This window comes from Bos indicus, chromosome 10 (assembly GCF_029378745.1).
Source record: "Bos indicus isolate NIAB-ARS_2022 breed Sahiwal x Tharparkar chromosome 10, NIAB-ARS_B.indTharparkar_mat_pri_1.0, whole genome shotgun sequence".
In the NCBI taxonomy this organism is placed as follows: Eukaryota; Metazoa; Chordata; class Mammalia; order Artiodactyla; family Bovidae; genus Bos; species Bos indicus.
This window is the reverse complement of record NC_091769.1, coordinates 44,755,141-44,779,078: the sequence shown is the minus strand read 5'-3', so window position 1 is coordinate 44,779,078 and position 23,938 is coordinate 44,755,141. Positions and strand designations below refer to the sequence as shown.

Here is a 23,938-nt window from a genome sequence, read left to right as displayed (position 1 = left end):
GCTTTCTTTATAGTCCAACTCCCACATCCATACATGACCACTGGAAAAACCATAGCCTTGACTAGACAGACCTTTGTTGACAAAGTAACGTCTCTGCTTTTTAATATGCTGTCTAGGTTGGTCATAACTTTCCTTCCAAGGAGTAAGCGTCTTTTAATTTCAGGGCTGCAATCACCATCTGCAGTGATTTTGGAGCCCCCCAAAATAAAGTCTGACACTGTTTCTACTGTTTCCCCATCTGTTTCCCATGAAGTGATGGGACTGGATGCCATGATCTTAGTTTTCTGAATGTTGAGCTTTAAGCCAACTTTTTCACTCTCCTCTTTCACTTTCATCAAGAGGCTCTTTTGTTCTTCTTCACTTTCTGCCGTAAGGGTGGGGTCATCTGCATATCTGAGGTTATTGATACTTTTCCTGGCAATCTTGATTCCAGCTTATGCTTCTTCCAGCCCAGCGTTTCTCATGATGTACTCTGTGTATAAGTTAAATAAGCAGGGTGACAATATACAGCCTTGAGGTACTCCTATTCCTGTTTGGAACCAGTCTGTTGTTCCATGTCCAGTTCTAACTGTTGCTTCTTAACCTGCATACAGGTTTCTCAAGAGGCAGGTCAGGCGGTCTGGTATTCCCATCTCTTTCAGAATTTTCCATAGTTTATTGTGATCCACACAATCAAAGGCTTTGGCATAGTCAATAAAGCAGAAATAGATGTTTTTCTGAAACTCTCTTGCTTTTTCCATGATCCAGCGGATGTTGGCAATTTGATCTCTGGTTCCTCTACCTTTTCTAAAACCAGCTTGAACATCTGGAAGTTCACAGTTCACATACTGTTGAAGCCTGGCTTGGAGAATTTTGAGCATTACTTTGCTAGCGTGTGAGATGAGTGCAATTGTGCAGTAGTCTGAGCATTCTTTGGCATTACCTTTCTTTGGGATTGGAACGAAAACTGACCTTTTCCAGTCCTATGGCCACTGTTGCATTTTCCAAATTTGCTGGCATATTGAGTGCAGCACTTTCACAGCATCATCTTTTAGGTATCTTTCTGAAATAGTTCTTATTACTGCAACAAAGTTCTCCGTTCAGAACTGAGAAATGTGCAATCAGGAAGTTTGTATAACTTTAAAATTTTATTCAAATATACTAGAAATACTGATTGCTATTATCTTTAAGGATATAGAATCATCCAAATGTGATATTTTGTACTTAAAATCAGAAAAAATTCTATTTCATTAGAAAATACATATTTTGCTATAAGTTTTACTTTCATTTTAGGTTTAAAGGATTCATTAGCAAGAGAAACCACTCATTAAACACAAAAAACAATTTCAATTTTTTATGGAAGATTATTTGACTTAATTTCAATATACAGTCAGTAAAAGAAAAGAAATGGAAACAATAGAGAGAAGTTATAGCATGTACATCACCAAATTAGGCTGACCTACATCCATACTTGAACAGCACTGGCAAGTCCTGAGTGACAGTTGTCTGGAGCCCCAACTGGGAAAGGATCCAGGGTGGTGTGTCCACCCCAGAGGTGAGACTTCAGATTGCAGTTTGGGGGATTCCTGATTATAATCCCAGACTGCAAATATGTCATCATCAGTTTGCACACAAAAATGCATCTCTGGTTTTACTTTAACTTTCACAATGCTGTTTGTTTCGCCTTGTGAATTATAGGACTTCTTAGACCCAAGGGGGGCTGACCCTGGGGGCTGACCCCGGGTCCTCAGGGGCTTAAGAGAGTCCAAGACCCATTCCCTTTTTTCCTCTTTCTTTTTGGCCATACTGGGCCTTTGGTCCTTAACTGGATTTTCTCTAGTTGTCCTGAGCAGGGGCTACTCTCTAGTTGCGTGAGGGCTTCTCATCGCAGTGGCTTCTTTTATTGCGGAGCATGGGCTCTAGGGTGCCAGGGCTTCAGTAGTTGTGGCACATGGGCTCAGGAGTTGTGACTCCCAGGCTCTAGAGCACAGGCTCAGTGGTCGTGCTGTATCGGCTTAGTTGCTCTGTAGCATGTGGGGTCTTTCCAGATCAGGGATTGAATCCATGTCTCCTGCATTGGCAGGCAGATTCTTGTCCACTGAGCCACAGGGAAGCCCTCCCTTTCTTATCTAGAGTGCCATCTGACTTGCTGTGTTTACAGGCAGGCACAGAATCCGGACAGTGTCCAGGCAGGTCAGAAGCAGGACAGAGACCTGCTCCCCTGCTTCTGAAGCCTGAACAAGACTTCCTCCATTTCTCTTACAATATGACACAAGACAATTGAATAGCACAATGTGAAAAACTATCCAGGATTACTATTACGTGATTAAAAGCAAGTTTTCAAACAGTATGTATAAAATACCACCATTTTTGTACTGCTATAAATACTGTATATGTTAGCTTATACATGGAAGAATATACACTAGAGTGTTAACAGTAGCTATGACTAGAAAGTAAAATTATTAAACTTTTGTATTCAATATAACATATTTCTCTAACATTTAAAATTTTATAACAATCATGTATCACATTTGAAATCAGATAAAGACTGTTAAAAATCTGTATGTACAGAAGGTAAATAAGCATATGAAAAGATGCTCAACATCATTAAAATTAGAAAAATACAAATTAAAGCCACAATGAGCCACCACTGCATATCTATTACAATGCCTAAATTAAAAAATTGTGGCAACATCAAATGCTGGAAAGGATGGGAAGAACCATGTTATTTATACATTGCTGATGGGAATGCAAAATGGTACTGCCATACTGGAAAACAGTTTGACATTTTGGTATAAAGTTAAACATATACTTAGCATATGACTCAGAAATTGCACTCATAGGACAAAAGACAGAAAAACTTATTTTCACACAAACACCTATACATGAGTGTTTATAGCTGCTTTCTCATAATCAGCCACATCTGGAAAGAGCGCAATACCCTTTAGCTGGTGAGTGGATAAAGAAACCACAGTGCACCCATAAAATGGACTGCTTGGCAGTAAAAAAGAATAAGGTACAGGTACATGCACCAACATAAATGAATCTGAAATGCATTATGCTAAGTGAAAGAAATACAGTTCAAATAGCTTTATGGTTTCATTTATATGACATTTGCAGAACAGATGAGTGGTGCTCAGAGCTGAGGGGCGGCATGAGGACAGAGGATGCACTGGGCAGTGTTTTAGGTGACAGAACTTTTTATCTCTTGATTGTGATGGTGATCATACAACACTAAGCATTTGTTGAAACTCGTAGAACTGGACACCAAAAAAGCGAAATTTATTGTATGTACATTTTAAAATAACTTTTAAAACAGAAAAATAGTAATTGGAAAAAAAGATCTAATTGATGTTTTGTGAAAAATATGTATCTCTCTCCACAAGTCTTTATTCATCCTATAAATTTTCTGGGTAGAGTTTAAGAAAGATTGCATTTAAATTGACAAAGATGGTTCAAGTGTAAATGAACTGTGATATTCTTGCTACTTGAGGAGAGATTGGGAGTTCAGAGCTATTGCTTGCAAACTCTGTATAAAGGAAAATATTTGAAGTATAGATCAATGCTCAGTTGTTCAGGAGTGGACATCAGATTGTTGAAGATGTATGTCTGTCATTAAGGCTTTAACCACCCCCTTCGTGCCTGAGGGTTGCCTTTTCCCACCACCAATTAGATGCAAAATGTTGTTTCATCCTGTTTATCTTAAATGCCTATGCTCCTTCTTTCTTTCTTTTTTGTGGCACCACAGAGTATTCCTGATCTTAGTTCCCCAACTTGTGTTCAAACCCATGAATCCTGCATTGGAAGAGCAGAGTCTTAACCACTGGATGACTAAGAAGGGAAGTCCTCCTTCTTTCTTTTATTAAAGCCATGAGTAAAGAAGGTTCTTGAGGACCACAGTAAGCAATGATCTCCCTTCTGTGACAGTTTTGTGGACCCTAACTGTATATATCTGCCTGGACACCATATGGAACACTTTGGTGGGTGGCATGAGAATAATCTCTTCAGCAGTTAGCATGTGTTATATTAGTCGGTCAGTCATGTCCGACTTTGTGACCCCATGGTCTGTAGCAGGCCAGGCTCCTCTGTCCATGGAATCCTCCAGGCAAGAATACTGGGGTGGGTTGCCATTCCCTTCTCCCGGGGATCTTCCTGACCCAGGGATTGAACCTGGGTCTCCTGAACTGCAGGTGGATTCATTACAGTCTGAGCCACCAGGGAACCACTGGTATTTGCCAAATAAAAGCAATGTTTTCAGTTACATTTTTTATTTAAGTTTCTATGTATTATGTAAGACCAATTATAAAAAAAGAAAAAGAGGAAAAGAAGGAGGAGGAGAAGGAGAAAACAACCCAAGAAAATCTGCCAGCCTTAGGTCAGAAGGCTAAATTTTTCTTGGTCGCATTCATTTTCCAGCTCAGCCTAGAGATGAGGCCTGTCCTATTCACATGGCTTATTAATGAGTCAGGCTTGACAAATTTGGGTTGTAAACAGAAAAGGCCAAAACAGACCATTCAGTGTAAACAAGTCTTTTATATGGCTTCCTAAGTAATGGTTAGAATGCACCAGATGTTCTTGGTGAAGTCACCACTGCACAGAACAGCTTACCCAGGAGTCTCAACTGAGGAAAGCGCCCTCCCACAAATGCCTATCATTTTATTTCTCCTTTTGGGATAGAACACCTTTCCCCTCCCATCAGAAGATAACATTGGGAAGCTAGCTTATGTGATTCTGTTATTCTCTTTACTGTGCCTGCCAAATACTTCAATTAAGGGCTAAAGTGGGGAGGGGGGTCTTTTCAACCCAAACTATCAAGGGAATGCTTCCACATGGAGGTCAAGTGAACAGGGATCTATTATGGCCTTCCCATATACCTTGTCTTTGAAGAGGTCATAGCCAAAGAGCCCACCAGCACTTTGAACTGATCTGAGAGAGGGTGCTTCTCTCCATCATCTCTGTTGATTGCTGGCATAGCCTGGGGCGAAGGCCCGGAGCTCTGGCTCTGTGATTGCTAGCTTCGGGACTTGAAACTTGATTCTCTTCCTGCTATGATTTGTGAAAAAGGGACCGAAACTTTGAGTCAGAGTTTTGTCACACTAAAGCAAGGGGATTTGAGCACAGGATATCTCAGGCCCTTTTCAGTTCTGAAGGCTATGAGTCTATGAAATAAGAGGGGGAAACATTTGAAACTCAAAGAGATCAAATCAGCAATGGAGTTCAAGGATGCATAATGCTCAGGATTTTTCCAAAATCACGAACTTATCTGTTCATCAGGACACTGCTCATTCAATATACAGAATAAAATGAAAATTAAACATGTGACAAGGGGAGACAGAGAACGTTATTAAAGGACAACTTAGAAAGATGGAAATGTTTAAAATTTGAGGGCACATGGTATGATGATGTTAATTTTATTTATTTATTTATTTTTTTTATGATGATGTTAAATACTCATGTTTTTGTGATAGCCTACCCAGGTTTGAATTTTTACCTCAGTACCTGGTAGCTATGTATCCTTAGCTAAATTGCTTTTCTGGGCCTCATCAGAATTCAAAAAAAAAGATGTAAAAAGAGATAATAATATTTTTTTTTCTCAAAGAATTGCTGGGAGGATTAAATGAAATAGTGCATATTTGCCTGAAACATGAAACATTTGAAGTAGACTGCCGGTACTATGGAGAAGGCAATGGCACCCCACTCCAGTACTCTTGCTTGGAAAATCCCATGGACGGAGGAGCCTGGTAGGCTGCAGTCCATGGGGTCACTAACAGTCGGACACGACTGAGCGACTTCACTTTCACTTTTCACTTTCATACATTGGAGAAGGAAATGGCAACCCACTCCAGTGTTCTTGCCTGGAGAATCCCAGGGACGGGGGAGACTGGTGGGCTGCCATCTATGGGGTCGCACAGAGTCGGACATGACTGAAGCAACTTAGTAGCAGCAGCAGCAGCAGTAGCCAGTACTACACAGAGTATATAGTGAATGATAACACTCCAGAATGACACAGCAGTGGATGGTTGCGGGGAAGGGGAGAAGGGAAGGCTCTGGTGCAGTGACTAAGGTACCAGGCTTGGCACCCAGAGTCTAGGGTTTTAGTTCGAGATGACTCAGAGGCCTTTGTGTGTTTTTGTGCCCACAAACAAATTTCCATAGTGTCAAATGCCATTGGATTCGTATTGCCATTTACTAGCTAGGTGACTTTTGGCCATGTCTCCTGACCTCTCCAAGCCTCGGTCTGTCCTTGAAGATACTGATCCTTGTCTCTCAGGGTGTCAAAGTGAGCTTCGTGAGATAATCATACACCGTAAACCACAAACTCCTCTGACATGAGGATTGTTATAACCTAGTAAGACAATGAATGAAAACCTATGACGGAAGTATTTCTAAAATGATATATCCATTTCTCTGACATGTCTTTGCACTTTTTCTGGATGATTCATCTTCAGGAACATGTAATCCTGACACATAAAACATACCTGTCTGTGGCGGTTTACCATTTTAACCTGCTTTACATAACCTCCTTTAATTCCCACAGCCTGACAGGTGCTTAAGCTGTCTGTCCTCACGCTGCCCCTGTGCTTAGTTCTAATCAGCGTCTTCCTCCCCAGCTGCCGTGGTCTGGCCTCGCCCCCTGCTCCTCTTCACTCATTTTGTTGTTGTTCAGTCACTAAATCATGTAGTTATTATTGGAAGCAAATGTAAGAATAATATCAAATGCTCATCTTGAATGTTAGGTCAGGGGGAGCTTTTGAACAAGGAAAGTGCATATGCAGGTATTTTAGGAAGCTTACTTAGCGGCAGCTGGACTCTGATAGACTGGAACTTGTGGGCTAATACTGGGTAGATTAGGGTGTTGTTTATTGACAAGAGGAGGTGGTAAGTGCCTGGACTTGAGTGATGGCAGGAAGATTGAAAGAGGGCAAAAGACTGGAGACCAGGAGGCAGGAAGGAAATCTGTAGAACTTTATTCACTCAGTAAATATTTATTGAACATTTACTGTGTGTCGGGTATTGCATTAGGGGCAGAGAATACAATTGGTGAGCAAAAGAGACAAACTCTTAATCTCAATGAATTTGTGGTCTGTGGTGTTTGTCAAGTAACTGGATGTACATGAAAAGGGAACGTGAGAAGTCAAATAGAGATGCTTGAGGTTTCTAGTCTAAGTGTCTGGGAACATGGTAGCTCAGTTGACAGCAGTGGGAGGCAGGAGGAGGACTAGGTTGGTACGAACAGTGACACATTCAGTTTTCAGCCCGATGAACTTGGAGAATTGCTATCTAATTAAAATGCTTTGCTGAAAGGAAGTGAGCTCAGGATTGACTTTTGGGTTTTGTGACTGGAGCCATGAGGTCTATGTGGAGTCATACAGTTCAGTCAGTATTTGATTCAAGAGACACCCAGATTGGACTGGAAACACTTATTCCTGGTTCTGAATTTTAGGAAGCATTTTTCTTATAAACCTTGTATGAGAAAATTTGTTACAATAGAGAGTATCTTTAAATACAGCTTTATGAAAAGATAATGAAATACTTATCAGGTTGACTTTTCTCATAAAGACCTTCCATAAAAGTTGAAGGCATAAAATTAAATCTTAACTCAGTCAAAGTATTTTTTGGAAGCAGTAAAATAACATAACCCTAGTGCATTGTTTTCTGATGATATCACTTAATACAGGGATGAAATGTAGAGAATATACATCCTTGGGCTGTGTTTCAGATATCAGATGCATCCGGGAAACCACTGCTGAGGGCAGATTTTGGTTAATTTTGGATCACATTCTCTGCCTGGGACCTGACACAGCAATATTCAGTGTGGCAAATCAAAAAAAGCTCTGTAAGTCACAGATATGCACTAACGGAGTAGGACTGCCTGGGTTTGAATTCTGGTTTCAACCCTTGCTGGCTGTGTTCAGTGAAGTTCCTTAAACCCTCTCACCTTAGTTTCTTTATCTGCACACTGGATATGTTCGGTGGATTCAGGAAACCCTGCATTTCCAGTTCTAACTAGAACCTGGTGTTGGTGGTTTGGTCAGCAAGTTGTGTCCAACCCTTTTGACCCCATGGTGGGTAGCCTTCCGGCTCCTCTGTTCATGGGCTTTCCCAGGAAAGAACACTGGAGTGAGTTACCTTTTCCTTCTGCAGAGGATCTTGCAGATCCAGGGACTGAACTCTCATCTCCAGTATTGCAGGCGGATTCTTTACTGACCGAACCACCAGGGAAGTCCCATAACTAGAACCTGGTACTTTATAAAGGTTCAATTAAGGCTTGTTATGATTATTTTTGGCTTTATTAGCATTGTTCTGACTCATGCATTAGTTTCTAGAGGAAGTAACAATGGCCAGCCGGTCACATGTGGCAGAAACGAGGTGACTCAATTTGGTAAGAAGCACAGGATGTCTAGGAAAGCAGCATAGATGAAGCCAAGGACAACAGCCTGTGGAAACATGGCCACAACCAGTGCCCAGTGGAGAGAGCACACACTGAGATCACTCCTGGGCCGTCTCTCAGCTCATTAGAAGTTGACCAGCCTTTATTTATTCAGCATTGTGTTAGACAGCCAAGGGAGTCTTAGAGGAAGGTGAAAGCAGGACCTTTGAGGAACTTACAGTCTGGGCACAGAGAGAAGTCTTTGTGAAAGGATCTGAATGCCAATGTTAGAGGAGTCAAATGCTAACTCGGGTGGTTCAGCCTGTACTTGGGGTGGTAGTCACAGGAGGAGAGAGAGCAAGACTGGCTTTTCTGCACTAGTTTCTCTATAGGCATCTTATGCCCTCAACTGGAATACCTTCAAACATATGCAGTGGTGGGACCCTTGTTTACCCACATAAAAGCTACACCTTAGATTTTTATTTCCCCTGCAACAGTCTAGAATATAATTAATATGTAAAGAAGCAGGGAGTGGGTTATTCAGGAAAAAAGTACGAGAGTTAAGAAAGATTTCTTTACAACACTTTCCCCTTCAAATCAGCAGCGGTTTACTAAACAGCCCAGAGGGTTGTAGCAGGTAGTGTGCTAGACCTGGGAGATTTAGAAGAAGAACTGATTCTGCCCTTGAGGATGGTTCACACTCTAGCAGCCAGATAGCACTGTCAAGACCTGTCTCTTTCTGTGCCCCAGCTTGTGGTAAAAACAGTCTGAAATAGGCATATGAGTGCATAAGAGAAAAAAGAAGACAGAAGATTGCCATTACAGGAAAACTACCTCTGAGGCCCTTTCAACCAGATGAAGGGACAGACATAAAGAGGCCATTTCAGTAGTTTCTGTGAGGAGCTAAGACAGTAGCGTGCCCAGGTGTCATAGCCACACAGAGGAGAGGTTCTCTATCCATGTGATGTGATGTCTGCACAGAATCCTGAAGGGAAGAAGAGCCCATCAGGAGGTGGGCAGGGTGCTTTGGGCCAGGAATAGCATGACCAGAGGAACACTGGAGGCAAGAGACTCCTGTTGATATGGAACTAGAAACAGTTGGGTGCTGCTAAAGGTCTGAGTAGGAGGGGGCCCGAGAGGACAGGCAGAGGCCAAGCCATGGGAGCCCTTCTGGCTTAAGACTCATCCTAAAGTTGAGGGAGATCCACTAGAGGGTCTTAGACAGGAACATGTAATGGTCAGATTTGTCTTTCAGATACAAGTAGAGAAAAGATTTAGCAAGGTATCTGTTAGGATTAGAAACTGCTGCATGAAACACTGGCTTAAGGCAGCAAGGTTTGTTTTTGCACATAAGAAGTGTAAAGATGGGCAGTTCCTCGCTGGCTAAGACATTTGCATCCTTGCTGTCTTTTTGTTTTGCCAAGATTTTGTCCTCACATTGTTGCCTCCTGGTCAGAAGATAGCCTTCTGAGCTCAAAACAACACATCTGTGTTTAAGGCGACAGGAACAGGGAGAGATGCAACTCTTCCCTTTAATCATCAGTGTGAAAGCTCTCCGGGAGACCACCAGACTTGGAGTGAACTACCGGTGATCAGGTCAGGACCATACTAGCTGCCACCTCCAGCTGCAGCAGAAGCTAGGAAAGCAGTGATCTTACGTAGAAGATTTGGGCAAGGGAGGAGGTTGGCAATAAGTGGTGTGTAGCTGACCTATAATTTCTGCCACAAAAGGTAGGAGGTAATGAGGACCCAAAACAAGGCAATGGTGAGAGAGAGGGATTGTTGCCCATTAACTGAAACTGAAAATTCAGAAATTCTGAGGAGTGGATCTCATTCTCTTAGTGTTTTGCCAAAAGTTTTCCTTTCGTTTTAGATTTGAAGAATTCTCTAACAAAAGGAACCATTTGTTACTCACAAATAAACAATTTCAGTTTTTATTGGAGGATTATTTGACTTAATTTCAACATACACTCATTAAAAGAAAAGAAATAGAAACAATAGAGAGAAGAAACAACGTATACATCACCAAATTGTGCCAACCTATATCTAGACTTGAGCAGCATTGGAAAGTCCTGAATGACAGCTATCCAGAGTTCCAACTGGGAAGGAGGCCCAGGTGGTGCATCCACCCCATGGGGGAGACTCCAAATTGCAGTTCTGGGGGCTACTGCTTATAATCCCCAGCCATAAACTGATATCATCATCAGTTTGCACATAAAAATGAAGCTCTGGTTTTAACTTTTACAATGATTGTTTCACCTTGTGAGTCATTTCCCTTTTTAGACCCCAGGGGTGTCTACATTGATGGAGTTCTCCAATAAGTAGGGGTCCCAAATGCGAGAAGTATGTCCACATAACAGTCTTTTGGTGGTGGTGGTGGTTGAGTTGCTAAGTCGTGTCCAGCTTTTGCGATCCCATGGGCAGAGGAGCCTGGCAGGCTACAGTCCATGGGATTCCCCAGGCAAGAACACTGGAGTGGGTTGCCATTTCCTTCTCCAGGGATCTTCCCAACCCAGGAATCGAACCCAGGTCTCCTGCACTGTAGGAGGATTCTTTATCCATTGAGCTACAAGGGAAGCCCAAGTCTTTTGGTAGCTTTGTCAAAATCTGTTAATAAGTGCATATGGTTATCAAAGTCCAAATAATTTCCAGTGAAATGAAATAGCCAATACTCATCTCTAAAAACAATAGATAACACATGAAACTGGCATATTAAACTCATATTAGCTATACTGTAGTGGTACAGAGTTCCTTGGTACCAAGTGTCAGTGCATTTAGTAATGCCTTCAGGGACAACCACCCAATGATTGTCAGGAATCCATTCTTTATATAATTTCTTTCATGCATACATATTAGTAGACATTAAAATTCCTTGGGCCTTATCCTTTTGAGCAAGGTAATACAATAACTGCATAGAACAAATAGTCCAATCAAATATGTCATTTAATGATTTAGTTTGGTGTAGATGAAATATTACTGAGTCATTGTTATTGTTGTTCAGTTGCTAAGTTGTGTCCAACTCTGTGATCCCATGGACTGCAGCATGCCAGGCCTCCCTGTCCCTCACTATCTCCTGGAATTTGTCCAAGTTCTTGTGCATTGAGTCGGTGATGCTATCCAACCATCTTTTCCTCTGCCGCCCTCTTCTCCTTTTGCCTTCTGAATCATTAAATAACTGTAAAATTTTTTTTATCATAAATCAAGCTATATTCATGGGGCTTTAGCATCCACTTAGCATTGATAGTTAAGGCTTGAGCTATATATTTACTAGTGCTGTGTAATCTAACAGATAAATTTTGTCCATGGAAAGTCAGAGATAAGAAAGGACAGGCCTTGTTTGCAGGTCAGGTGAAGTTATCCTGAGTTCAGGTCCAGCTTATATTTCTCCAGTTGAAGATTCCCCAATGACTTTCTTCATATTTTCTTTTTTTCCAAACTTTTTATTTTGTATTGGATTATAGCCAATTAACAAACAATATTGTGATAGTTTCAGGTGAACAGTGAAGGGACTCAGCCATCCATATACATGTATCCATTTTCCCCCAAACTCCCCTCACATCCAGGCTGCCACATAACATTGAGCAGAGTTCCATATGCTATATAGTAGGGCCTTGTTATCCATTTAAAATATAGCAGTGTGTATACTTCATATTTTCTTTTAATTGTACTGTATTCTTGAAGTTTGTGGTGTGAATGACAATGCACATTACAGTCAGGCTTCCAAGAATAGTCTATTCACGGGAATAACAGCGGGTTAATGGCACGTATGTCCCTTTTTCCTGTCCAGGGATCATCACGGACGCAGTGTTGCCCTTCCCCTGCACAGTTGCATCAGCAGGTTTGGGAGGACCATTAGGCTGCTTCACCCAGAATTTAACTCCAGTTGCATGTATATCATTTGTGGATCCAAACCCTGCATCACCTCTAACTTTTAGTAAGGTGGGAGGTTCTCCTTTTCGTACTTTGCCAATTACCCATGGAAGAATCCACAACTGGGCAATGTAATCCTGTGTATTAATAAGTAGATCATCCTTTTGTTTATTTTGTAAAATTACTCATATTTCTACTTGGTAGTCTGAGTCTATAACACCCCACCCCCATGGACAGAAATCCCTTTTAACACTAAACTGGAGTGTTCTTTGATTAATCCAGTGTCCAGGAGGCATTTTATTTCCAATACCAATTGAAATAGCACATATCAATCTTTTAGTAAGTGTATGTTCAGATATAGATAGAAATCCAGTCCCGAGGCCTCAGAAGGAGCTCGGAAAAGAGCTACGGTGCTCCTGGGATAATTTCCTGATACTCAGTTGTCTCAGGATGGAAGTCTATTTTATGAATCTGTAGGTTTGGCATAGTCATTTTCATCAAAGGAGTTTCTGATACTCCTGTAGATCTGTTATTTAAAATATTGAGGGCAGTATTCAAGTTCAGTTCAGTTCAGTTCAGTCACTCAAGTTGTGTCCGACTCTTTGCGACCCCATGAATCGCAGCATGCCAGGCCTCCCTGTCCATCACCAACTCCTGAAGTTTACCCAAACTCATGTCCATTGAGTCAGTGATGCCATCCAGCCATCTCATCCTCTGTCGTCCCCTTCTCCTCCTGCCTCCAATCCCTCCCAGCATCAGAGTCTTTTCCAATGAGTCAACTCTTCACATGAGGTGGTCAAAGTATTGGAGTTTCAGCTTCAGCATCAGTCCTTCTAATGAACACCCAGGACTGATCTCCTTTAGAATGGACTGGTTGGATCTCCTTACAGGCCAAGGGACTCTCAAGAGTCTTCTCCAACACCACAGTTCAAAAGCATCAATTCTTCGGTGCTCAGCTTTCTTTATAGTCCAACTCTCACATCCATACATGACCACTGGAAAAACTATAGCCTTGACTAGATGGACCTTTGTTGGCAATGTAATGTCTCTGCTTTTGAATATGCTATTTGGGTTGGTCATAACTTTCCTTCTAAGGAGTAAGCGTCTTTTAATTTCATGGCTGCAATCACCATCTGCAGTGATTTTGGACCCCCCCCCAAAATAAAGTCTGACACTGTTTCCACTATTTCCCCATCTATTTCCCATGAAGTGATGGGACCAGATGCCATGATCCTCGTTTTCTAAATGTTGTTAGTCCTCCAATTTTTGTAAGAACCTCTCCAAGTTTAATTAATTGTTGTTTAAGCAAACCATTCATTCTTTCAGTCAAACCAGCAACTTGAGGACTGTAAGAAGTATGAAAAGTCCATTGTGTATTATGTTCCTGGGCAAACTCTTGTATTAACTTACCTTTAAAATGTGACCCATTGTCACTCTGAATCTAAAGTAGAACACCATAACATAAATTAATTTTTACAATGTTTTAATATTATCAGTCTGATTGGCTTTCCCAAAGGGAGTGGCCACTAAATATACAGAATAGCTGTCCACAGCAGAATATATATATTGGCATCCTTTATCTCAAATTAACGGACCAATATAATAAAATTGCCATATTTGCCCAGGCAGCTTGTCATGTGCCAGTTGTCCTTTGACTAGTTGTGGCAAGCTTCTGTGTTTAAATATGTTGACAGATCAGCTATGTTAAAATAACAAATTTAATGAGAACCATAGTTAAAAGAAACACCTTAATCCTGAGCCCACCTGTATGTTGCTTTTTCTTCCAGATGACCATATTTTTGGTGTGCCTGTAGAGTCAAACCTTTTAAGTCGCTAGAGTCTGGATTGACTTCTAAGGCTTGAATTATGGTTTGTTCATCTGTAATAGTTATACCATCGTTCTGTAGAATTTGGAACACTATTAGCATCTACATGAAAGACTGAAACATTAGTAGTTTGTGCAATTTCCAAAATATCTGACTGTAATTCCTTTCCCCATAGCACTTTGGAGTGAATTTGCCAGTTATTCTTTACCCATAGGGGAAGCCAAGTGGCCATCCATTGGCTACTGACCATGACATTTAGTTAAATTCTCTTGCTTTAATACCTGATAAGTAAAAGTGTTAGTCATTCAGTCATGTCCAACTCTTTGCGCACCCATGGACTGTAGTCCACTGGGTACTTCTGTCCATGGAATTCTCTGGGCAAGAATACTGGAGTGGATTGCCATTTCCTTCTACAGGGGATCTTCCCAACCCAGGGATTGAACCTGGGGCTCCTGCATTGCAGGCAGATTCTTTACCACCTGAGCCACCATGAGTGCTTTAATACCTGATAAATACCATCAATCAGTTCAGTTCAGTCGCTCAGTCGTGTCTGACTCCTTGCGACCTCATGAATTGCAGCATGCCAGGCCTGTCCATCACCAGCTCCTGGCATATAACTCTGCAAATTGGCTACTTTTACCTTCTTCAGTGGGGCTTCCAAGGTGGCTCAATGGTAAAGAATCCATCTACCAAGCAGGAGACATGGGTTTGATCCCTGTGTTGGCAAGATCCCTTGGAGAAGGGCACAGCCACCCACTCCAGTATTTCTGCCTGGGAAATCCCATGGACAGAGGAACCTGGTGGGCTCCTTGGGGTTGCAAGAGTTGGACCTGACTTAGCAGCTACACAACAATAACAATTGCACTTTTAGTGGCATAAAAAGCCTGTTGTTGCTCATCAGACCATTGAAATTTATACCTTTTCTTAGTTACTTTGTAAAGTAGACTTAATATCTGGCCCAAATGTGGAATACACTGTCACTGGAAACCAGATAGCCTTCTAAATTTCTGAGCCTCCCTTTTTTGTCTGGGGACTTTTAAATTTCATTATCTTTTGTTTGTGTGCATGCTAAGTCCCTTCAGTCATGTCTGACTCTTTGTGACCCCATGAACTATAGCCTGCCAGGCTCCTCTGTCCTTGGGGATTCTCCAGGCAAGAATAGTGGAGTGGGTTTGCTATTCCTTACTCCATGGGATCTTCCTGATCTAGGGATTGAACCCGGATCTCTTACATCTTCTGCACTGGAAAGAGAGTTCTTTACCACTGGCATCACTTGCCTTAGGTAAAATCTCTTTATGTTCATTTTTGTTCAGGTGCTAAGTCATGTCTGACTCTTGTGACCCCATGGACTGCAGCACTCCAGGCTCCTCTGCCCTCCGCTATCTCCCGGAATTTGCTCATATCCATTTAGTCGATGATGCTATCTAACCATTTCGTCCTCTGCCGTCCCTTCTCCTTTTGCCTTCAGTCTTTCTCAGCATCAGGGTCTTTTCCAGTGAGTCAGCTCTTTGCATTACATGGCCAAAGTATGGCTTTAGTTTCAACATCAGTCTTTCTAATGTATATTCAGGGTTGATTTCCTTTAGAATTGATTGGTTTGATCTCCTTGCTGTCCAAGGGACTCTCAAGATTCTTCTCCAGCACCACATTTCGAAAGCATCAATTCTTTGGAGCTCAGCCTTCTTTATGGTCCAACTGTCACATCCATCATGACTACTGGAAAAATCATAGTTTTGAATATGTGGCAAAGTGATGTCTCTGCTTTTTTACACTGTCAAGGTTTTTTATAGCTTTTCTTCCAAGGAGCAAGCGTTTTATAATTTCATGGCTGCAGTCACTGTCTGCAGTAATTTTGGGGCCCAATAAAATAAAATCTGTCACTGTTTCCACTTTTTCCCCATCGATTTGCCATGAAGTGAAGGGATCAGATGCCATGATCTTAGTTTTTTGAATGTTGAATTTTAAGCCAGCTTTTTCACTCTCCGCTTTCACCCTCATCAAGAATCTCTTTAACTTCTCTTCACTTTCTGCTGTTTGAGTGGTATCATCTGCATATCTGAGGTTATTGATGTTTCTCCCAGCAATCTTGATTCCAGCTTGTCATTCATCCAGCTTGGCATTTCACATGATATAAGTTAAACAAGCAGGATAACTTGCATATAAGTTAAACAATCAGGGTGACAATGTACAGCCTTGACATACTCCTTTCCCAGTCTGTTGTTGCATGTCTGGTTCTAACTGATGCTTCTTGACCTGCATACAGATTTCTCAGGAGGCAGGTTAGGTGCTCTGGTAGTCCCATCTCTTTAAGAATATTCTACATTTTGTTGTGATCCACACAGTCAAAGGCTTTAGGGTAGCCAGTGAAGCAGAAGTAGCTGTTTTTCTGGAATTCTCTTGCTTTTTGTATGATCCAACAGATGTTGGCAATTTGATCTCTGGTTCCTCTGCCTTTTCTAAATCCACCTTGTTTATCTGGAAGTTCTTGGTTCACGTACTGTTGAACCCCAGCTTGAAGGATTTTGAGGATTACCTTGCTAGTATGTGAAATGAGCACAATTGTGTGGTAGTTTGAACAGTCTTTGGCATTGCCTTTCTTTGGAATTGGAATGAAAACTGACCTTTTCCAGTCCTGTGGCTGTTGCTGGGTTTTCCAAATTTGCTGGCATATTGAGTGCTGCACTTTAACAGCAGCATTTTTAAGGATTTGAAATAGCTCAGCTGGAATTCCATCACCTCCACTAGCTTTGTAGTAATGCTTCTGAAGGCCCACTTGACTTCACATTCCAGGATGTCTGGCTCTAGGTGAGGGACCACATCTCTCTATATTCTTTAACCCATTGTATTCCCAAAACTTTTACAGTCTGGCCAGGTCCCTGAATTTTGGAGGGATTAATCTCCCATCCTTTGTTTCTTTAAAATACTAACACATTAGTTTAGAGTTTTAACACTGTTTCCTCGGTTGGTCCTTGTATCATAATATCATCAATATAATAAGATACTTTTACATCATCAGACATTTCCATGTAATCTAAATGTTCAACTGCAAGTCATTGACAGATAGTAGGACTGGGCACATAATCCTAAAGAATGGCAAGTGGGTGAACATATATTGTCACCCCTGCCATGTAAAAGTAAATTGATTCCATGATTGTTCTTCTATGAGTATAGTAAAGAAAGCACTGGCCTGATCAGTTCCTGCATACCATTGTCCTGAATGGCTGTGTATTCATTCTATTAAAGTTATAGTATCAGAAACTGCAGCAGACAGTTTAAAGTCATACCTGCCACCTTGTTTAGTTCCTAATAATGTACAGTCTTTCTGCAAGAGCCATCTTTTTTTTTTTTACTGGCCATACAAGGTTATTCCATTCAGTAGATGTAGTAATTAATACTCCAGCCTCTAATAGGTCTTGTGTAGTTTTAGTAATTTCAGTCTGTCCCTCCAGAATTTGATATTGTTTTAGCTGAATTAATTTGGTAGCAGCCAGTAGTTTTAGGGGGGCATGATTAACTTTCTCACAATTACAGGAGATGCCAGTTGTGAAGCATGTACTCCAAATTGATATCTTCCTGCTTCTAGATTTAAAGTCATGCCTGCCACGATGTCAAATTCAATTATATATTCTGGAATAGGAACAGTCATTACTGAATAAGTTCTTCGAGGTAATTGCCCTATTTTGAAATCAGTTTTGGTTTGTACAGCTTTTGTCTGTTTACCTCCAAGGCCTGTCATTATTATTTTTTTGTCTTTTAAAATTCTTGAGATTCCCATAGACTAAAGAGGCTTCCACCCTGGTATCAAATAATGCCCTAAAAGTAATTGGTGAGTCATTTTTCAAAAAAATTATTACTTTAAAATGAGGCCATCTATCTTTCCTAGCCGAAGAATTTACTGGAGCTTGTCCCACAAGTCATTGTTTGTTTTAAATTTTCCCCATATCTGTCCAGGGATAAATGGGGTTGGGGAGCAAATCTGATTACTTAGACTCGTCTTTACCATTACTGTCATTAAATGGATTATTTCTCTGGGTCCCCCTTTTCCTTCCTCTTGTTCCTTACCCGTAACAGTTTTCTGGGAAGTCTTTCTTATATCTAGTCCATTCTTACAGTACATTTCCCATAATTCTTTAGTTGTTACTCCATCAATTTTCTCTCTAGGAACTCTCTCTTTAATGTGAGCCATAAACGTGTCCTTTCTAGATACTGTTATTGCTTTTATTTTTTTTCTCTGTCCTCCTATTTTTCTAAATTCCATTCTCCTAAGTCACTCAGTTGCTGGACTTTATCAATTACTTAATTAATGGGAGTGCCCATCTTATTTAAAATAGGGTTAAAATGGCATGATTGTAGCTTGGAGGGGTCATTTTAAAGATCTTCTTTCTCATTTGTACTGTTAAAGGCATTTGTGACATCTCATTCGTGTGCTCTGCAAAGATGGCACTTTTCATAGCCTTTTTCTTCAGTCTCTGAATACAATCCTTTAATGCATACCAAGGGCGATCACTCCCAGGCCAGGTGGATTTTAAAGGCTATTTCTTAACGCACCCACCCTTCAACCACCACTTCTAGTAGAATTGAGTCTCCAGGACTTTGACTTTTATTTCTAAAAACTTGTTGCACAAAAGAATCATTGCTGATAGTGCCAAATTTATTTGTGTCTTCCCCATCTGTGAGGATTCCTGCTGCCCCAGTGTCGTATACACACACTGTCTGAGAAGTAAGGGGCTCTTCAGCCCTCTGCTTAGAATGTCGTTAATTTCATACTGGGTATTTTCCTCAAGGGTATCCTTCTTTATGACATTCTCTTGGGCATCAGTTTCCATTCTCCACACTATGCCGACTCAGCATAAAAGTTAGGGGGTTTGATTTCTCCTTGGCTTGCATGGAGCTAGGTTGTGCTCTTGAGCTTGCATCATCCTCTGCCTCTGAATTTGAACTATCATCCCAGATATCCATATCCCAAGCATCAGGGTCCCAGTCTACCCCGATTTAGCTATCGCTGGATGAACTACCTTCTTATTAACCTTACTGTGCTGCTTTCGATGTTTAGCTTGTGCAACCTTTACAGCGGCTTCTTCTGCTATCGACTGCCAAGTGGAGACTTAGTCACCTAAAATATAATTTTGACATTGTAACATGGACAATCATCCCTGCAAATCACATAATTATTTCTTTAGTTTTGACTTCTCTTCAACCAATTTTAATTTGGCTTCATGTACCTGACGATATGCAGAGAGGAGGATCTAGCCTCTCAGACCCAACATGGTACATTTTTGTCCTTTCTCAATTGGCACGAGCTGCAAACATTCAATAATTTCAAAAGGTTCAGCCCACTTTAATTTGGGGTCCCAATTCTCACACAATCCAGTGGATGTGCCCCCTATAGCAACTAACAAGCAGTAAGGCAGATCTTCCCATCTAGGAATAAAAACCTCATCAATCTTAACCTCTTTCTTCTTAACAAGTTGCGTTTTGTTTTACAAATCCTGCTCATAGCACCAACTTCTGTTTTGCCAAAAGTATTACTTTAATTTTAGATTTCAAGGATTCATTAACAAAAGAAACCACTCATTACTCACAAATGAATAATTTCAATTTTTTATAGATTTTTTGACTTAATTTCAATATACAATGAACAAAAGAGAAGAAATAGAAACAATAGAGAGAAGTAGCAGTGTATACGTCATCAAATTGGGCCGGCCTACATCCAGACTTGCCAAGAAAATGCACTGGTCATAGCAAACACCTTCTTCCAACAACTCAAGAGAAGACTCTACACATGGACATCACCAGATGGTCAACACCGAAATCAAATTGATTATATTCTTTGCAGCCAAAGATGGAGAAATTCTATATAGTCGACAAAAACAAGACCAGGAGTGACTGTGGCTCAGATCATGAACTCCTAATTGCCAAATTCAGACTTAAATTGAAGAAAGTAGGGAAAACCACTACACCATTCAGGTATGACCTAAATCAAATCCCTTATGATTATACAGTGGAAGTGAGAAATAGAGTTAAGGGCCTAGATCTGATAGATAGAGTGCCTGATGAACTATGGAATGAGGTTCGTGACATTGTACAGGAGACAGGAATCAAGACCATCCCAATGGAAAAGAAATGCAAAAAAGCAAAATGGCTGTCTGAGGAGGCCTTGCAAATAGCTGTGAAAAGAAGGGAAGCAAAAAGCAAAGGAGAAAAGGAAAGATATAAGCATCTGAATGCAGAGTTCCAAAGAATACCGAGGAGAGATAAGAAAGCCTTCCTCAGCGTTCAATGCAAAGAAATAGAGGAAAACAACAGAATGGGAAAGACTAGAGATCTCTTCAAGAAAATTAGAGATACCAAGGGAACGTTTTATGCAAAGATGGGCTCGATAAAGGACAGAAATGGTATGGACATAACAGAAGCACAAGATATTAAGAAGAGGAGGCAAGAATACATAGAAGAACTGTACAAAAAAGATCCTCACGACCTAGATGATCACGACGGTGTGATCACTGACCTAGAGCCGGACATCCTGGAATGCAAAGTCAAGTGGGCCTTAGAAAGCATCACTATGAACAAAGCTAGTGGAGGTGATGGAATTCCAGTTGAGCTATTTCAAATCCTGAAAGATGATGCTGTGAAAGTGCTGCACTCAATATGCCAGCAAATTTGGAAAACTCAGCAGTGGCCACAGGACTGGAAAAGGTCAGTTTTCATTCCAATCCCAAAGAAAGGCAGTACCAAAGAATGCTCAAACTACCACACAATTGCACTCATCTCACACGCTAGTAAAGTAATGCTCAAAATTCTCCAAGCCAGGCTTTAGCAATACGTGAACTGTGAACTTCTAGATATTCAAGCTGGTTTTAGAAAAGGCAGAGGAACCAGAGATCAAATTGCCAACATCTGCTGGATCATGGAAAAAGCAATAGAGTTCCAGAAAAACATCTATTTCTGCTTTATTGACTATGCCAAAGCCTTTGATTGTGTGGATCACAATAAACTGTGGAAAATTCTGAAAGAGATGGGAATACCAGACCACCTGACCTGCCTCTTGAGAAATCCGTATGCAGGTCAGGAAGCAACAGTTAGAACTGGACATAGAACAACAGACTGGTTCCAAATAGGAAAAGGAGTACGTCAAGGCTGTGTATTGTCGCCCTGCTTATTCAACTTCTATGCAGAGTACATCATGAGAAACGCTGGACAGAAAGAAACACAAGCTGGAATCCAGATTGCCGGGAGAAATATCAATAACCTCAGATATGCAGATGACACCACCCTTGTGGCAGAAAGTGAAGAGGAACTAAAAAGCCTCTTGATGAAGTCAAAGAGGAGAGTGAAAATGTTGGCTTAAAGCTCAACATTCAGAAAACTAAGATCATGGCATCTGGTCCCATCACTTCATGGGAAATAGATGGGGAAACAGTGGAAACAGTGTCAGACTTTATTTTTTTGGGGCTCCAAAATCACTGCAGATGGTGACTGCAGCCATGAAATTAAAAGACACTCCTTGGAAGGAAAGTTATGACCAACCTAGATAGCATATTGAAAAGCAGAGACATGACTTTGCCAACAAAGGTCCGTCTAGTCAAGGCTATGGTTTTTCCTGTGATCATGTATGGATATGAGAGTTGGACTGTGAAGAAGGCTGAGCGCCGAAGAATTGATGTTTTTGAACTGTGGTGTTGGAGAAGACTCTTGAGAGTCCCTTGGACTGCAAGGAGATCCAACCAGTCCATTCTGAAGGAGATCAGCCCTGCGTGTTCTTTGGAAGGAATGATGCTAAAGCTGAAACTCCAGTACTTTGGCCACCTCATGTGAAGAGTTGACTCATTGGAAAAGACTCTGATGCTGGGAGGGATTGGGGGTGGGAGGAGAAAGGGATGACAGAGGATGAGATGGCTGGATGGCATCACTGACTCGTTGGACATGAGTGGGTGAACTCTGGGAGTTGGTGATGGACAGGGAGGCCTGGCATGCTGTGATTCATGGGGTTGCGAAGAGTCAGACACGACTGAGTGACTGAACTGAACTGAACTGACTCACTTGACTCAATATGACAATCTTTAGGTCCATCCATATTGCTGGTAATGGCGTTATTTCATTCTTTTTAATGGGTGTGTAATAGTCCATTGTGTATATGTACGACATCTTCTTTATCCTTTCCTCTGTTGATGGACATTTAGGTTGATTTCATGTCTTGGCTACTATAAATGTTGTAGCCACGTGTTCTGGGAAACAAACTCACTCAGAAGGACAATGCAGATAATGGAGTGCAGTTTATTACACCGGCGGGCCCAAGGCAGAGTCTCGTCTTAGCCAAGGACCCTGACCAGTTTTTCTGAAAACCTTATATACCCTAGGTGTACGTGCCCAAACCCACCTCCCCCATTTCCCTGAAACTAGTCTGAACAAAGGAAAAGAAAGCTACAATCAAAGTTAACCCCTGATTCATATACCTTAAGCCTAGGTAGTTAACAGTGGACAATTATCAATAGGCCTGTGGTCATACCCCAATAAGCATAATAGAATTTATGATTGTATTCGGTTACACAGATAATTAGGGTATTCTCCTAGGCAACAGAGAGTCTAGGTACGAGCCCTGGGGCTCTTCCATCCAGGGAGCCTGGTTTTCCAGTTGGTATGTCGTTTCCATAGATTCTGGGCATATAGTTCAAAGTCCACAGGCTGGCCCAATATGGAGTCCTGCTTTCAAGATGGAGCCTGTTCTGTCTGTTTCCTCCTTCATAAACAATGCTGCAAAGGTGCATGTATGCCTTTGGACCATATTTTTCTCTGGATATATGCCCAGGAGTGGGATTGCAGGGTCATATGGTAGCTCTAGTCTTAGTTTTTTAAGGAACCTCCATATTGTTCTCCTAGTGGCTGTACCAATCTACATTCCCACACACTCTCCAGCCTTTATTGTTTGTGGATTTCTTGGTAATAACCATTCAGGCTAGTGTGAGGTGACACCTCACGGCAGTTTTGATTTGCATTTCCCTAATAGTTAGCAGTGTTGAGCATCTTTTCATGCACCTCTTGGCCATCTATATGTCTTCTTTGGAGAAATGTCTGTTTAGGTCTTCTGCCCACTTGTTGATTGGGTTGTTTGTTTCGATGATGTTAAGTGTCATTTCTGGTATTTCTTTTAAATTTTACAGTGCTGTTTGTTCTACTTTATGAGTCATGTAACTTCTTCAGTGCTGGGGGGCTGGCCAGGCCCGTAGGGGCTTAAGAGATTCCAAGACCCACTCCTTTTCTTATCTGAAGTGCTGCCTAACTTGCTGTGCTTACAGGCAGACACAGAATCTGGGGAGCATCTAGGATGGTCAGAAGCAGGTCAGAGGCCTGCTATCCTGTTTCGGAAGCCTGAACAGGACTTCCTCCATTTTAATTTCCCTAACACTTAAATGTGGAACATCCTTGGAACATCCCAAGGATGTTCAGCAGGGAGTTGAATACAAATGCAAAACTCAAGTGAAGATTTAGGGCTTGGGATATATTTGGAGGTCATTTGAAAGTAGAGCATCCCACCTACATTGTAATAACCTTCGAATATAATCCAAGCAGTAGGAAGGTCTCAGTGGTTTTTCTCAGGCCTATGGATGGTTTCAGTCCATCCTGAGTCTGTGGAGACATGCTAATTTGTACAACTCTATTTTCACTACATGCTAGAACACCCAGTCTGGAATTTAATAGAGAGTAAAGTTATGCAAAGAATCACTGTGTGTGACAAGAACCAGAACATCTTCTGCCAAGGCCATCTCCAGTATAAACATGTACACACACGAGTCCATTCTATATATAGAACTTGGCTTTGAATACCAAAATCTATTTGCCACACTGTGGAACAAATGTGTTTTCATTCTCTTGATTAAAATAATAGAAAGTATCA

General features: G+C 41.3%; 1 protein-coding gene across 1 annotated transcript in view; it reads left to right on the top strand.

The window, feature by feature from the left end:
- Positions 1 to 23,938, top strand: part of LOC139185243 (uncharacterized) — a 214,989-nt gene extending 191,051 nt beyond the window's left edge. The window contains exon 8 of the mRNA XM_070797415.1: positions 1 to 23,938. This exon is cut by the window's left edge and continues 26,244 nt beyond it. Within this exon, the coding sequence (XP_070653516.1) occupies positions 19,889 to 20,863 (975 nt within the window). The 5' untranslated portion in view covers positions 1 to 19,888 and the 3' untranslated portion in view covers positions 20,864 to 23,938.